Raw genomic sequence first — 18,269 nt, 5'->3', positions numbered from 1 at the left:
TTCCCCTTTTGTAGGACAAACGTTGACTTCTGAACATAGAATCTTTTCAGTCAAGTGTTACCTTTTCCCAGTAGATGACAGTCTTACAAACAGTTTATTAGTGATGGGAACAACTTTCTGGATAAACACCTGTTGATCATCTCGCTCTCCAAAAGGTCCTTAATCAGAAAACAGAAAACACTGATATAAGTGTAAGTTGATATTTTTTGCAATTTTTTAGATTTCTAATGCCTGGAACAAAAGTACTCAATAAATATATCAATGCTACACCTTTCAGTTACACAATGTTATGTGTCAATTATATCTCAATAGTTGGGAAAAAAAAAATTGTCAAAACCGTAAACATTCAGTGCCTATCATCCCAGTGGGAAGTGGGTTCACAGGGCAACTGTTAAAACTGACAACACTGAGCAGTTCTCGCTCTAAAGATACTAAGACTGGTAGTACAATTCTCATAAGCAGCTTACATTTTTTACAGATAACTATTTTGAAGTCTTTACTGTGGGTGCATATTCATTTAATAGTTTCATGCATAGACAATTCCCATGTACTCCTTACATTCCACCAGTGCTGTTAAGTTCTGCCTATACAGGTGATCTAGAAGGCACATTAATTAACGAACAGGTCCTACAGAACTATTAAAAGTATGGTGGGTATAATACGTATACATTACAGATTGTTTCAAATGGACCTTTAAGGAAAAGAATCTACTTCTGTGAAGATTGTGTGTGTGTATATATGGTGTGTTATGGTGTAAGGAGAAACTGATTTAACTTTATATACCTTTTGCTAAAATCAGAGTCTTTTAGTAGAGACATGCTATACTATTTCCTGACGAATGCCATCAAAACCACTCTCAGAATCTAAGAACATCAGCCCCTTTCCAGCTTCAAAGTTATTTTCAGGTTAATTATTAGCAACTATGGGAAAAAAGTATTTCCATTTTCAAATGTGTATAGCCATCATGGCTTCTAATTTTTTTAAAAAAAGTGGTATTTAGAGATGGTATCACTTAGGAAATGCCAGTAAAGATGAAAAATCTGCTCTCAACTTTTTAACAACCAAAAATAATTCCACAATACATATCTTCCTGAGCTTATGATGGGGTTATGACTTACAATACTGAAAATACCGTTAAGTCAAAACTGCATTTAGTACTAAACATCACAGCTTAGCGCCTTCAGGTGGGCAAAGCCATCTAACACAAAGCCTATTTTATGATAAAGTGTTGAATACCTCATATAATTTACTGAATACTGAAAGTGAGAAAGAGAATGGCTGTGTGCATACAGACTGCTTCCAAGCATATCACTTATTTACCCTTGTGGTCATGGGGCTGACTGGGAACTTACCAGGCCTGCTGCTGCTGCCCAGCATCACGAGGGAATATGGTACCACACATCCCTAGCCCAGGAAAAGATCAAACTTCAAAGTACTGGTTCTACTGAATGACTATCACACTTTTGTACCATCATAAAGTCAAAAAATATCATCTGTATAATTTTTTGACTTTAGATAACTTAATCAGAAAAACACACTAAGCGTCTGTTTTAAATAAGTTTAAAAGTGAAAATGAAGAATTTATATTTAGAACTCTATTTTTTAGGTTCCTACTACCAATAATACCCTTCTTCAGCACTGCCTTCATAGTACTTGAGAATGACCACCTATGTCGTTCCCAGAGGAGTAGCTTCCGTGGCTTTCTGTCTCCTCCAGAGACAGGATCTTGAATGATGCTAAAGGAGTAGAGCCCGGCTGAGTAGAGATCATTCCTCTGAATCGTGTTACTGTCCATGTCCGGACATGATTATTATCTGCACAAACTAGGAGAGAAAGAGAACACAGAATTTTTAAATACAGATTGTAAGAGCACCAACACCATCACTTTTATAAATACATTTTAACTTTTTTCACTATGACCTACAATAAGTAGATCACAGCACATTTTGAGTGACAAAACAACTTCCTTAAAATCATACTTCATTTGTACCTAGCCAACAAAAATGAGATAACAGAATATGGTTTACCTTGCTGCAAATATAAGGTATATAAGTTAATCTGCGGATCCTTACAAAAGTAGCCTATAGGGTATAGATTTAGAAAAGGTTAAAAAAAAGTGTTTGTAAAAGAGATGTTGAATATTTTCTGTTCTGTTGGTAAACTACACTGTAGACAAGTTGCCTACTTTATTTTTTCCAACCATATAAACAGTTTCTGCTTATGTTACTCAAATATCAAACAATTAAGACCAGGAGTTACTGAAAATTTACTGGCACAAATGACATTTGTTCCAAAACTTGCTGCTCATTCAGTTACATCACAGAAAATTAAGATTTCAATACTAAAGTTGAGAATTATTTTTATATAAGAGTCTGTATTTAAGAAACATATTCCAATTAGCTTAATTTATTTTTCTGTAGTAATAATATTAAGCAGTTATATACTGAGATATCTCCGAATAAGTAATCTGTTTCTGTTGCTTCTGTCTGAATACCCTATTAAAATATATAAACAATTATAACATTAATGCAAGAACTGTACTTTTGTGGCATGTTTTAATAAAAATATTTACTAACTTGTCTTTTATTATGAAGTCATCAGTATATACTATGAAATTATCCAAAATTTCTTTTATACACACATTTCCTCCTGGATGAGTGTCACAGTTGCACATTTTAAACAGAAATTTAGAAATTTAATTTTAAGCAAACAGCAATAAGAATAAAAAGTGTACATATTATACAGCAAAATTCTCAATTCTCGGAATACTAGTTTTCTGGTGAAAAAGAAGACATTTAGTTCTAGCCTATTTAATCAGCTTCACGGGAAATAATTTCCTGATTTCATTATTAACCTTAAGAGGATTCAGAAAAATAACTGAAATACTTTTAGCTGACTCAAAAATGCAATTATGAAATTTGTTAGTATGAACCATCATCTAACATTTACGACATTGAAACCAACACTAAGGGAAACAGAATGTAATCACATGTACGTTCATATCCACCAGGTGGCAGAGGAACACAGTTGAGTACATATAAAATACCCCAGATTTTTGGCTAAACTGGGTATTTTTCTTGACAAATTTAGATTTCAAACCTGTACAGCTATGTTAAAATGCAAACTTTACCAAGTAATTCTTAGACATCACATCCAACACTAACACATCATTACCATCAAAACAGTATTAACTGATCTTTAGTGCGGCACTGTCATCTACATATCAAAATGGTCTAGCAAAGAATAGTCTACTTTTCTCACAGGACCATATTGTGTCGTTTCATTCATTTATTCACAAGAACTATGCTAAGTGCTGAGGACAGGGTGGAGAAAGTTTCTGCTGCTGTAGAAACCTATATTCTAAAAGAGGGAGAGAGAGAACTAAGAAAGCAGCAGTCTGTGAAGAAAACAAACGGATGCCGACAGCACAAGCTGACTGGACAGAGGTCTGGCTAGGTTAGACGGAGCGGCCAAGGAGGCCTCACGAGGAGGAGTCTGAAGTGGGACTTGACTGGCAAGGAGAGGCAGCCAAACAAGGATCTAGGAAAGCACATTTCAAATGAAAAGAACAAGGTCAGAGGTTCTAAGGCATTTTTAAGAAACAGAAGAGCCAATGAGCTAGGGTATCATGCGTGATAAGAAAAGTGACAAGGGAGGCTGAGAGAAGAGATCTGAAAGCTAAGCAGGATCCAGAACAGGAAGCGCCATATTAATTTATTTATTTATTCCACATACAATAGATCTGGTTTGCATTTCTAAAGATATTTCTGCCTGTTGTGCGGAACATGAACCATAGAGAGCCAAGACAGAAACAGGGAACAAACTGAGAAGCTCAGCAACCTAGGGGAGAAATGCTGATTTGAGCTAGCAGGTTGGCAGCAATGGACACACAGTGAAGTACTCAGACGTGTGATGTATGCTAAAGCAAAGAAATGGGAGTCACTGATGGACTCCACATACTGAGGCAGGGAGGTGACAGAAAGGGAGGAATCAAGCCTGATTCCTAGATTTTCAGCTTGGGTATAAATGATTAGTGATACTGTGTAATAAGATGTCTTTTGAGAGAGAAATCAAAAGTACCATTTTATCCACCGGGTTAATTTAGAGATGCCTCTTAAACCTACAACCAAATCCAATATACAAGCACTGTATATACAAGTCTGGAAGTCTGTGGATGGTCACAGGTGGAAGGAAAGTCTGGAAGTCACTGGCATATAGATGATAACATTCAAATCACCAGGGAAAGAAAGTACAGACAAATAAGAATGGAGAATCTAGAAAAGGTTTAAGGCAAACCAACCCTTAGTTACTGGGCAAAAGAGGAAGAATCAGCCATAAAGAGTAAGAAAGACTCCTCAGTGGGGCAGATGTTAGATGAGCACTGCTGCTGCTGCTGCTGCTAAGTCGCTTCAGTCGTGTCCGACTCTGTGCGACCCCACAGACGGCAGCCCACCAGGCACTGTCATCCCTGGGATTCTCCAGGCAAGAACACTGGAGTGGGTACTGCTTTATAAAATATTTAAAAAAGAGATTGTTGTGGGAAGGCATCATTACATCCAAAACAATGAGACATTCAATAAAAGCAGTCATCTATCCATCTACCCTTCTACCCATCATCCATCCATATATGGAAAAGGTATTTCAGCTCCATGTAATGTTTAATTAGTGAAAGATGCATCACCTTTTTATATTAGGTAGTCTTCATATACACAAAGTTGATATATGAAAATGATATTTATAAAAATTTAAATTAGGCAGGAACTGATCTACAAAAGATTCAATGCAAAATTGTTTTATAAATGCAAACGCTGATACACAATTTTTGTAAGGTCTTTCAGAAATTATCTATCATATAAAATAATTTCACAGTGACATTTTACTTTTTGATCATTTTATGTTGTGTCATCCTAATTTTGCTTTAAAATCTGTAACTAATTTTTTAAATATCAAATTGGTATCTAAAATTTTTTTAAATCTATGACTATATAGAATAGAAAGTCCCTCAATCATGTCCAACTCTTTCTGACCCCAAGGACTATACAGTCCATGGACTCTCCAGGCCAGAATATTGGAACTGGGGAGCCTTTCCCTTTCTCTAGGGGATCTCCCCAACCCAGGGATCGAACCCAAGTCTCCCGCATTGCAGACAGACTCTTTACCAACTAAGCCACCGGGCAAGCCCTCTATGACTATGAAAAACAATAAACCCACAAATGTTATTTTCTTCACACCTTTTTACACATTTTCTAATTTTTAACATTAGTAGTTGATGTTAGACTACCAACATTCTACTAACTTTTGCATTAAACCTTAAGACAACCAAATTTATATTAAATTCATATAAATTTCTCTAATAAAAAATTCTTCTCAACAGGATTGAGAAATTTTCTGAAGTAAAGCATGCCATAAGAACAAACTATTAAAATAGAGAGTAAATAAAAGATACAATACCTTCTAAATTTATGTATACTACAGCAGACAAGATCAAAGAAAACCATGATATTTTCACAGTACTGAGACAATCACAGTATTTATTAAACTTTTCTACCATTTTTTTGGTATGCCTATACATAAGACACTGCTTTCGTATTCTTTTAATTTGTAGGAGTCTAGAAAATTATACCCAAGGCAAGGTTTCATATGAGGCAGCCCACCTTAGCAATACCAATAAAATCACTTCACCTGATACCAGATGCTTCTCTGACAGCATGATTTTTGTGACGGGACTTCGGTGAACAGTAAATGTCTGAAAAAGCTGAGGGCCTGACCCAACCGTCTCTGGGTGCTGCACAATGACGCGTACTGCACCAGAACTCGTACCATAGGCAATCTCGATCCAGTTACCACTGACGCCTACACAAAATCAAAAGTGGAAGGTGAAATAACAGAAGACGATCAATAGAAAGCTGCCCCTGCAAGTGTTCTCTGTGAAAGAAGAGGCAGAGCTGGATTCCGCACTGGTATCAGCCCAAATCCAGCTCAGCACAGAAATCTTAAGACTTCTCTGACCGTCGTAAATGCCTTACTTCCTTTATAAATCGCTTCCTAACACTCACTCCGCTGTACTATGTGTTAGATTCTATCACAGCAACTGTAACCTCCCAGTTCTCTATCTACCTCTACTCTTTATTCATCAGACTGAACCATAGTCATTTTAGATCTAAAACACCTTACAGAGTGCCTTGCATGAGACATAGTGGGTATTCATTAACTGCTTAAAGAATAAATCTGATATCCTAAGAACACCACTGCTACAGCACAGTATTCCAGAAGTAATGCCTCATATGACTTCTAGCTTAGAATGACCATCTGTGTTACTTCTGCTACAACATTAAACCTTCTCTTTGAGTAATCAAGTACTGTAATTACTTGTACATATACAAGTAATATGCTCTTCAACAGTTTCAAAGCTGTTAACCAGGGAACAAATATACCCATTATACTGCTGGCATCACACTTACCTATGCTGTCTCTTTTAATTATGTACAAGTAGTTCATCATGTTAGGTTCGTGTGTGAATGTTTTTCTCAAACAGGTGCCCAGATTCCATCACATATTTAAAGACAGAATGGAGTTCAGGGATCGAAAGCCTTTCAAAGCTTCACAGAGAACCTCTTAACTTTAACAGCTGTTGTTTCTGATCAACCCAAAAATATTTGAATCAAGGGAGAAAGGGCAGGCTATGGAAAACACTTCTCAAAATTTAACACAACTACACCCTCATGTCTTAAAAGATACTGCCACCACAAAAGAAATTTTTTCTCCCTTTAAAATTGCGGGGGCAGGGGGAGTATACTTCATTCTAGAGCAGGGGTCAGCAAACTTTCTGTAAAAGGCTAATTAGCAAACAGTTTAAACTTTGCATGCCAAACTGTCTCTGTGACAACCACTCAACTCTGACACAGCTGCACAAAAGCAGCCAACGATAATACATAAAACTGTCAATGAAAAGAACATGGTTTGCTGACTTCTGTTCTGGACCAATATAGTTTAAATTCTACCATAATTTCAATTAAAATAATCTGTGTATACCAGAATATTTTTCTTTCATATAGAAGATAATGATTTTTTATAATCAATTCAATAATATGATTCTACCCAAGTGATATAGTCAACCTATTAATATTACTGGCCACATGTAAATATTTCCTAGAATTCCTTTCATTACAGATAAATTTTCAGTTTCCCATTTATGTTTATCCTTCACTCTAGAATACAAAAATTCTTAATAATTTACAGAACTAGTTTGTTAATTTCACTCCAGTGGCCTCTGAAAGAGAAGTTACAGTACTGATGTTTTCCAAAACTTGAATCTGAAGTTTCCTAGAGAAATAAGCTTATTTTCCAATAGAGATTAATAGTCTAAAAGTTCTGTTGTTGTTGTTAAAAAGGTAAAGCTCTTAATTTCAAAATGAAATCAGTGATCACAGGAAGGTAAATGTGCAGGTAAGTTTTAAAAATAATTTTAATTATTATCATCGTAAGAATTAACAATACAATTCAAAAGAAGAAAAGTTCTAATTTTCTACCCCAGAGTATGTTTGTTGGTCATGTTTGACCTCAATCTAAAACCAAACATCAACTTCAGACTAAAAGAGATGAAATCCTAGCACTGCAGCTTACCAAAACAAAGGACCAGATTAGTATTAGAATAAACCAATGAATAAACATACATAAAACAACATCAATAGCTTATAATAATTTTGATATGCACTAACTTGTTTTGGGTGTGAGGTAAACACTCAGAGCAGTAATAGCATCATTTGAGGAATCATGATAAAGTTCAGTTACAAGAAGATCATTATCCTTCATTCGCAATGGGAACTTCTGCATATCTAAAAAGTAAAAATAGTATGAAAGTAAATAATAAATCTAAAACTTAAGTTAGTATTTTCTTGTTTTCATTTAAAAAGTCATACTAAACAGAGCCATACTAAGTGTCTGGCCACTTACCTATATAATATATTGATCCATTGTTGCATCCCAGCAGAAGGAATGAGCCAGCAGTGTCATAACTAGTTATAGGAACAACGTCTTGAACCTGATGTAGTGAGAATATTGTTAGATGTCAGATGTTAATTACAATCTATATTTTCTGCTCAATTTCCTCAAATTTTTTATTGAATAAAGAAGATACTTAATTAGGGCTTAGAACATGGACTTTCTTTACACACACACACACACACATCCATGGGGAATTCTGAAGAACCACCAATATAGTCCCCTTTAAAGCTTTTTTCTAAAAAACAAAACAAAACTTATTTCCAACAGCAGCACTTTCCTTTCAGAATTTAGTTGGGTTATCTCCATTTTCTGCAAATGACCATGAGGTTAGAGCACATATTAGGACTGGAAAACTAAGTCTGACCCAGGCCCCTTTCTCCTTCTCTCTCTCAAATAAGAGATGAAATGACCTGCCCAGAATTAGAATCATGAAACAGATCAGCCAAATTCAAGACAGTACTTGCTCCCTTGATACACTGTCATTTCTTCGAAAATGGAGCATTCTCTATCTCCCCACTGAAGACTTCACCTCTATATCCTAGGAAACGGCCAACCAAGTTCTCAGATGCTTTTGTTTTTTCAAGCACTAGAATAAAAAGTACAGAGAAGGCAATGGCAACCCACTCCAATACTCTTGCCTGGAGAATCCCAGGGACAGAGGAGCCTGGTGGGCCGCCATCTATGGGGTCGCACAGAGTTGGACACGACTGAAGCAACTTAGCAGCAGCTTAGCAGAATAAAAAAATCAGTTTTCCAAGCAAATCAGGTTAGTTACAAATTAATGAATGCTTACGTTTGTGCTAAGAGAAAAGCAAAGGGCATGGTTTTTACTATAAAACAAAACAAAAACCAGAAAGTCTTACTGAGTACTGGCAGTAAGATCAAGCTGAATTGCCCTTATGTACAGCCAGACCAGGCATGCATGTGAAACTTTACACACTCAACATTCACATTATACACTTTTTATGTACTAGGTATTATCCAGGTGAACAGGTACTGGAATGGATAAGGGATGTGAAATACTACTTTTGCTCTGTAGGCACTTTGAAACTCATGGGCAAGAAAGAAAAAAAAAGACAATTACAGGGTGTCAAGCACTAAAACAGGATGTGCCATACAACCGTGGAGGAAGAAAGGATTCCTGTTTCAACTCCAGTCCAGGGAGAAGGACAAAGACCAAGGAAAAGTTCAAAAAGGAAGTAACACTTGAAAACAAAACCAATCAATAACCAGGAGTTAGGCAGAGAAAGGGAAAAACACACATCTGAACAACAGCAAGTACAGTACAGAATCTATGCTAGTTCTAACTAAAAACCAAATTTAAAAACAGCCAAATCTTGGAAACAAAAGACTCCTATAAGCTGTTCATGTTCACAGCCCTAATTTCTGTGTGTACCTTCTGGTGTCATGCTTCCTTATAAGTCACACTAGCACTACCTCTGCAGAGACTGGATGGCCACCCTCAACCCCAGGTCAGGTTTCTGTTTCATCAGAGCCAACAGGTTCAGAGGCAGGTAGTCACTGAGAACTCTTCGGTGATGGGTCAAGAGGTCTGAAGAAAGGAGGGGAGGCTGCTTCACTGATGTATTTTCTTATATCAATTGTATCTTTTTAGTTCAGGTACTCCAGAAAGTGCTTCAGTTCTACCCCAGAGTCTTCATAGTCAAAGGATAGGGGTAGGTAAGGCCATGAGATTCCTCTCTCTCTAGACCATTTTTCAGTGAAAGGCTGGCAGCGGCCTGGAGCTTTCCCCGGCACATCCCAGACAGACACTTGACCCCCATTCTCTGGGAGGGTGGGTGCCAGGATTAGAGCCTTCCTAATCCTGGAGCAGTGATGGATTTCCTCTTCTTAAGCTCTAAAATCACTGCTGATACCAACTGCAGCCATGAAACTAGAAGAAAACTGCTTCTTGACAGGAAGCTATGACAAACCTAGATGGTATGTTAAAAGGCAAAGACATCACTTTGCTGACAAAGGTTCAGAGTCAAGGCCATGGTCTTTCTAGTAGTCATGTACAGATGTGAAAGCTGGACAATAAAGACAGCTGAGCACCAAAGAATTGATGCTTTTGAACTGTGGTGTTAGAGAAGACTCCTGAGAGTCCTTTGGAAAGCAAAGAGATCAAACCAATCAATCTTAAAGGACATCAACCCTGAATACCCTTCGGAAGGACTGATGCTGAAGCTGAAGCTCCAATAACTTTGGCCACCTGATAGGAATAGCTGATTTATTGGAAAAGACCCTGATGCTGAGAAAGACTGAAGGCAAGAGGAGAAGAGGACAACAGAAGATGAGATGGTTGGATGGCATCACTGATTCAAGCGACATGAACCTGGGCAAACTCCAGGAGACAGTGAGGGACAGGGAAGCCTGGCATGCTACAGTCCTTGAGGCTGCAAAAAATCACACATGACTTGGTGACTGAACACCACCACCACCTCCTTCCTGCACCCCAACCACGTCCTGCTCTTCTCATGTCCACCTCTCAGCACAAGGAGAACAGAGAAAGCAGAGGACATGTGAAGTTAGGTTACAGAGGAGGTGGTACCAAGATCTTCTCTCCCAGCGTAAGCAAGGAAGCAGTCATTTTGTGGCCTTCTCTTCTTTACCCCCAGTGACTTCATGTCAGGAACCTGAGAAACCACACTGATCAGTACACGTGGTTCCATCATGGTGATCACAAACCTAAGGTGGAAGTGACTTTTCTCTCCTAAGGTAGTTCAGTGATTATCATTAATGTCTATGTAAAAATTTAAATGATTTACATTTTGAAAATAATGAGTATCTTCCCAAGCAATACAAGGCCCCTTAAATCTTGTAACCACAATCTCTACCTGGATAATCATTTTTTTAACAAAATGTTTTAACTCTTCTCCATTATTTTTTAAATACTTATTTAGATTCACCAACATATCGAGAAATGCCTTTGCTAGTAATGTTTGCAGTATTCCATTCCTTCGTCTTCTAAGTAAAATAACCTTATCAAAGCGCATTTCTCCAGCAGTCCTTCCACTGAGGGTTATAAGTGACAAACTCTTTCTGTATTATCTGAAAACATCTCTCATTCATTTCCGAATGACAGTTTTGCTGAATGTAAAGTTCTAGGTTGAAACTTACTTCCTCAACTATCTCGAGAATAGCCTACTGTCTCTTCTGGCGTCTTCTGTGGCTCACGGAAAGTCTGTTTTATGTCTAGCTAGAGTGTATCTGGGAGCTTCCCTGATGGCTCACACAGTAAAGAATTGCCTGCAAGGCAGGAGACACAGGTTCAATCCTTGGATTGGGAAGATCCCCTGAAGGAGGAAATGGCAACCGACTACAGTATTCTTGCCTGGAGAATTCCATGCACAGGAGTCTAGCGGGTTACAGTCCAAGGGGCTGCAAAGAGTCAGACACAACTGAGCGATTCATTCTCTCTCTCTCTCTCACACACACACACCATGTACCTGTCAGTAATCTATGGACACCTTTTGATATTTTTATCTTCTATTACATCACAATGTGTATACTGATTCACAAAGTGTGAAATTTGGTTTTATTCAGCCTTGATGTATTTCTTTAATCAACATAATCAAGCCTTTCTCCAAAATTGTTAGCAATTATCTTTTCTAAATCCCCCCATCTCCACTATTCCCTTCTGAAAGTGACTGTTTCATTTCTTCTTTTCCTATTTTCTACTCCCTTTCTGCTTCACTGTGAATGATTCTCTCAGACGCATCCAGCAATCCACTGTCTTTTCATTTGTTCTTCTGTTTAACACATTAAGTCAGCAGTCCCCAACCTTCTGGCATCAGGGACCAATTTTGTGGAAGACAATTCTTCCACAGACTGGGGCTGGTGGGAGGGATGGAAAGAGGTGGCTTTCAAGCAATTGTGCACATTACTCCTAATCCAAATGCACCACTGATCTGACAGGAGGTATGGGTCAGCCCAGACGCTGGGGACCCCTGCACTGAGTATGAGTTTTGTTTTGAATTTTCAATGGCTTTCAAATTTCTACTGTTTTATTTTGCTTCTTTTCTGACTGTTCCTATTTATTATAGTCTAGTCCTTTATCTTTCTCATTAAATCACTTGAAATTTATTCAGTAGTACCTAACTGTTCAATTATTTTCAGCTCTAAGGTACATTTGTACTCCAACTGCCTACATTTCATGACTTTCCCTCATTTGCTCTCATGTGTAGTTTACAAATTTGGGGAGGTTATGGGCTCACTTTCAGTAGAAAGTATTTATTTTGTGAAGCCCTGTGTGCCATATCTTGCTTGGTTTCATGTCCACCCCTAGAAATGTAAATGACCCTAGACCAGTTCTATAAATTTCTCAAATTGGAATTCCCAAAGCACAAAGGCTTATCTTTCGCTTTCAATTCATGTATTTGTACTCCTTATATGATTGCGGCCTCAATTTCTCATTGATAGTTTTCTCCTGCACTACCTTTCCCAATCCAAGATATGGAACATATATCAAGATTTCCTATTCCAAAATTATTAAGCAAAAATTTCCCAGTCTTCTTCTCAGGGACTGAGGCAGATTATTAAAGCTTCAGCTTTTTGCAGGAGGCTGGATTTACACGCTCCCCTGAAGCCATGCCTCCTGGTCCTGGTGGGATCCCAGAATCTAGAGACTTGACTTTGATATGTGGTATGCAAGTATGTATAAAGAAACAAATAACAAATGTAATTCAATACCTGATATTAATAGAATATATACTATTTTAGTATTTTTACCCAATATTTCTGTATGTCAGTATTGAGGGGGCTAGTGTCAGCTGATTTAGCATTGTTACTGTAAATCCCGATGGTTTAGCAAGTCAAGAACCTGCCTGCAATGCAGGAGATGCAGGTTCGATCTCTGAGTTGGGAAGGTCCCCTGGAGGAGGAAACAGCAAACCACTCCTGTATTCTTGCCTGGGAAAATCCCAAGGACAAAGGAGCCTGACGGACTACAGTCCACAGAGTCACAAAGAGCCTGACACGACCGAGCACACACACAGGCACTGAAAATCCTAAGCAAGCAAATAAGACATACTCAGGGTAGTGGTGAGTACACAACAGACATCCAGGCATCAAGTCTCCTCGCCAGTGACTGAGCTATTTCAGCTGTGTTGCTGTAAATCCCAAGTCAGAAATACAACCTACTTAGGGTAGCGTTCAGGACACAATAGGCACCCAAATGCCAGTCCTCTCTCCAATGAATTCTGGCCCTAAGATGCCAATTCCCACCTTATTCCTGACTTGCAGGGCTCACAAACCTGTTACAAATACAAAAAACAAGACAGCTAACCCACCAAACGGTACTTGCGAGATCAGTGCTGCAAGAGCATCAGACCACAGCAGAAGAGAAGCGAGATCAAGCAAGCCTCCCGAATCTAGTCCAGCACAGCCCTCAGGCCACAGAAATTCACTTTCATTCCCCATTAAGCCAAAATTTCCTCCTCAAGTTTGCCCTCCGCTGTTCAGTTAGCTTATAACTCAGATGACTCAGGTGACTTTGGCTGACGATTCTAGTCTTTCAGAATGAACGGAGTTTTCTGATCCTTTAGGAATCAGGATACACAATGACTTTCCAGGACTGACTCCCAAAACTGTCTTTTAATATGAGAATGAAACATGTAATATGTTTCCAATATGCATCTACATTTAAACTTGAACGACTGGGGAAATAAGTCCTAAAACTGCTATTCTGCCCTGTAACTCAGCCTAGGCTACCTATTTGAAATACTCTTATTACTAACCTTCTTAAATCTAAAGAGGAATTAAGAAGAAAATTAAAATGTTTCTTTTAAAAAATAATTTCCCTTTTTCTTACTCAAATCAGATACAATGCACATATAACATTTTCATTAACATTTTACTGAAGCTGTCCTAGCACACACGTTTGTATGTGTTTTGTGCGTTTAGTCGCTCAGTCGTGCCCAACCCTTTGTGATCCCATGGACTGTAGCCTGCCAGTCTCGCTGTCCATGGACAAGAATACTTGAGTGGGTTACCATTTCCTTCTCCAGGGGGTCTTCCTGACCCAGGGATCTCCAGTCTCTTAAGTCTCCTGCACTGGCAGGCAGATTCTTTACCGTCTGAGCCACCAGGGAAGAGCTACAGTAAGAAACTGCTACACCTAAATACCACCACGGCTTTTAGGCTTAAAAACGCTTGCTCTCAGCCTTGCTCATCTGACTCAAATATTTCAAATCAATCTTGATTATACAACTGGAGTCAGGAACTACACCAGTTGTCCTGTGTACTTCTGTGTTACTCCTGGGCAGAACTGTGGCTACAGGCCAGATCCAAATCTGGTCATCCGTGCCACAGCAGTCACAGGAGTCAGCCCCAGGTTAGAACTGTCTGTTGAGATTTCCAGATCAGACACTGAGATTTCATACTAGCTCAGTCCTGCACACCAAAAAGAAAAAAAAAAATCATCTATCTAGGTTATAAGTTAGAAGGCTTGTTTGCTGCATGAATGTTCAACTTACCCCAGGTCTTCCTGAAATGTGATAACAAACCTACTTTGTCAGCTATGGTTTTCAACTCATGCATGTACCAAACAAGACGCAACAGGTTATACCCATGGGACTAAAAGCTTAAGTATCCATGCTGAGGACACCAGTACAGTTTCAGGGATCTCAAAAATATGAAAATTTTTATATGCAGTTGTGACATTAGAAAAAACAAAAAAGGTGATAAAGACACATGTTCCTTTAGGAACTAAAATGCACCTCACGAGTTTCATGGCACAGATAGCACCACTCCTCCGAGCTACTGAAAGCTCAGACTTGACATATTAGCCAAGTAACCTACCTGAGAGCAGACCTTCCATAGATCATTAAAATCCACATTCCTCTTTACAGGAACAACACCAGCTGAAGAATCCCTCCTCCTCAATTTTAGATCAACCTAGATCAGTCCTTTCCCACAGTCCCTGGCCCATCACTTTTACGGTAATACCTTTATGATGCCTTTTCTGTGCCTATATGGAAGGTCTTGTATGAACTAGCTCAGGCACTAGCGAGGAGACTTGACACCTCTTGTGTACTGACCACTAACTGCCCTGAGTATGTCATATTCGCTTGCTTAGGATTTTCAGGGCACGTGTGTGCTCAGTCGTGTCACGCTTCGTGACTCTGTGGATTGTAGCCCACCAGGCTCTTTTGTCCTTGGGATTTTCCAGGCCAGAATCCTGGAGTGGGTTGCTGTTTCCTCCTCCAGGGGACCTTTCCAACCCAGGGATCAAACTTGCGTCTCCTGCATTGTAGGCAGATTCTTTACTTGCTGAGCCGTCGAGATTTACAGTAATAATGCTTAATCAGCTGACACTAGCTCCACCTAATCTTAGCTAGTATCTTTCTTCTACAACCATGACTTCCATGTCATGACTTCATTTCTAGAATGAAACTTAATTTTCCCTGGTCGTAATCTGTTTCACTGGAAGTCATTCCTTCTCTCATCACCTCCCCGCCATCTTTTGTTGCTGTTCAGTGGCTAAATAGTGTCTGACTCTTTGCGACCCCATGAACAGCAGCACACGCCAGGATTCCCTGTCCTTCACTATCTCCCAGAGTTTGCTCAAACTCATATCCATTGAGTTGGTGATGTTATCCAACCATCTCATCCTCTGTCGTCCCCTTCTTCTCCTGCCCTCAATCTTTCCCAGCATCAGCGTCTTTTCCAATGAGCTGGCTTTTCTCATCAGGTGGCCAAAGGATTGTCACTTATTAGGCCCTTCCATAAGATCTCAAGGACATCCCTGCACAAGATCCACCCAAGCATGACATTCGATTACCCTCTCTCTGCCCCAACTGCAGCTTCGAGATCAACCTATCACCGTTGCTGAGGAGCTGGGCATCTGATCAGCTGGCTTTTCCTCCCATTCTCTATCACCATCCTGGTACCTACATGTCCACCCTGATGACCTTTACAGTTGTATGACCCCTATTTCAACTACTTTCACCTTTAAGTCAGTCCAACATATGATTTAAATGACTACATCATTGAGAACTGCTCCAACTCCAAAATCTTCATTTCAGCCTTTGACAACTTCCTATCTTCACAATTTCCACAATTTCCCTTTAAGTCACCAACCTGCTCTACCTTCCCTCTGGTCCCTAGAATCCTCGCACCCTCCTTTGCTTATCTGGTACTCCATTACAATTTTACGATTTCAACTGCTTTGCCATTTTATGTTTTCTCTTCCCTGTGTGTGTCATACCCATTTAATTACATCTGCAATCCTGAATCAAGCCAACACTGTTTTCTCTTGCTCTTGTTCCCTCCCAGTACTGAGGATTAAGGAAGAAACTCATATAACTGTACCAAATCCCTTATAAGGATTTACAATCTCTGCAATCCCTGAAACAAACCCCCATGTCTTTCTCCTCCACAGAACTCCTTCCTGACTCTTCCGTCACAGAGAAAGAAGCCTCTCTTCTCTATTGGGTCTACTATGTCCTAGACACTATATACATATACTCCTGACTTCTATGGGACTAGCAACATCTCCATTCTTTCAATCTTTAAATGCTTTCTCTGTCAACTCCCTTCTCTGACTAACAAGCATGCTCAAGCTTCTAAAACCCTAGAGAAAAAAATAAAGCACTGAATATCTTTTCCTCCATCTAGCCTTGCTCCTTAAACTATCACTTCATTTCTCTGCTCTACTTCACCATCAAACTTCTGAAAGACATGCTGAATTTGCTGTCTCTAATCTCTGATCTTTTAATTTCTCAATTTCTGCAATCTGTCTCCCCACCACAACCGAACTTTGCAAATGATATTCTACCACCAAAACCAACGCCATTTCTCAACTGCACCATGTGTCCCTTTAGCTCTTCATTTCCTATCCTATACCCTTAAAAAGCTAATGTTCCCCAGGATTTTAGTTCTGGCTTTTCTTTACAGATATCCTTTCAATGGAAAATCTTATCAATTCTTATCTTTCAATTACCACAGAAGTGTTGGCGGTTTCTAAATTTTTTTTTTTCTAGCCCTTTCTTCTTTCCTAAATTCCAAAGGGGTACTCCCTACTGTTTCCTGAGCTCCTATATTCGGATACATACAGGAATACTCAAAAGAAACATATTTAATCATTCTAATTATTCCTCACACTATGCACCAATATATATGCTTCTCTCACTCCATTCCCTTTCAATTTAAAATATTACCAGCCACCCAACTGTCAAAATTAGAAAGCCATCTCTCTTCTTTAATTTTCAACATCGAATCAGATACCAATCCTTATCATTTTGGGATGGCTTATGAAATGTTTTTCAAACAGTCTCATCTTTACCGTCTACTCACTCTGGTTGAATCTCTGCTTCTCTTGCTGGATACCTTCCCTGATCTCCAGTCCACTTTTCCTATTAGATATTATTACTGTTATCTTTCTAAATCACTGATCTGATCAAGTCACTCTCTGCTTAAAGTTCTTTAATTGTTCTCCTCTCCTTCAGAATCAGGTATTAACCTTTCTTTAGTCTTATATCCTTCTTGTTCCTCTCAAGTACCTGAGACCATTTAGTTAGCTATCCTCTATTTGCCTACAGAACTGTGCTTCTACTCAGGAGATGAAGTTTGCCTGAACTACTACTATTCCCAAGGCATGACACTTACAACATTTCAAGGCAATAAAGAAATGTCTAATCAGAGTATAAAAACCCACTCATTTTCCAAAGTACTTAAGATTCTTGAGTATATAGTCAGACTTGTATCCAGAAGCTAACTTACCACTAAATATATTCAATATTCTACATAATCAAAACAGAAACAATACGAACTCCACAAGGACAAAGTGCGTGCACAATCAGCACAAGTTTGAGAAATGATCTCATTTGTGTGATGCGCATTAGTTAAAACTAACCTGCCAGTGCTGGGTGACAGCATTCCACACTCCCACTTTCCCTGTGTGACTCGTGGCCACCAACTGGTTACCAATAAAGAAGAGAGCATCGACAGGAACACCAAGGCTGAATACTCCTTAAATGATAATAAAAAAGAGAGGTTAATCGATCACCATCTTTCAATCAATCAAAACTCTGTCTAAAAACATCTTAAAGGTACCTCATTTCTACAAATTATGTGCCAGACATTTTGGGAACCAGAAATAAGAAACTTTAATTAAGCTCTTAAACAGCATGTAAAAGTTTGCCCCAAGTAATCTCACTCTGATTGAACAGCTTGATATCTGAAGCTGTCGCTCCCAAACCTAGCTGGTGTTGTTCAGTACAACCCCATGGGTTGCAGCACGCCAGGTTTCCCTGTCCTTCACC

General features: G+C 38.9%; 1 protein-coding gene across 8 annotated transcripts in view; it reads right to left on the bottom strand.

Annotated features, from left to right (window-relative positions):
• KCTD3 (potassium channel tetramerization domain containing 3) overlaps positions 1-18,269 on the bottom strand; it is a 70,839-nt gene that overhangs the window by 11,386 nt on the left and 41,184 nt on the right. For all 8 annotated transcript variants that reach the window (XM_069544567.1, XM_069544564.1, XM_069544563.1 and 5 more), the window contains 6 exons: positions 17,861-17,976; positions 7,954-8,041; positions 7,719-7,835; positions 5,683-5,853; positions 1,668-1,823; positions 62-158 (listed from right to left, as the gene is read on the bottom strand). In XM_069544567.1, coding sequence (XP_069400668.1) covers positions 62-158; positions 1,668-1,823; positions 5,683-5,853; positions 7,719-7,835; positions 7,954-8,041; positions 17,861-17,976 — 745 coding nt within the window. The remainder of the gene's footprint in view (positions 1-61; positions 159-1,667; positions 1,824-5,682; positions 5,854-7,718; positions 7,836-7,953; positions 8,042-17,860; positions 17,977-18,269) is intronic.

This window comes from Ovis canadensis, chromosome 12 (assembly GCF_042477335.2).
Source record: "Ovis canadensis isolate MfBH-ARS-UI-01 breed Bighorn chromosome 12, ARS-UI_OviCan_v2, whole genome shotgun sequence".
Lineage (NCBI taxonomy): Eukaryota > Metazoa > Chordata > Mammalia > Artiodactyla > Bovidae > Ovis > Ovis canadensis.
This window is presented reverse-complemented; position numbering and strand designations above follow the sequence as displayed.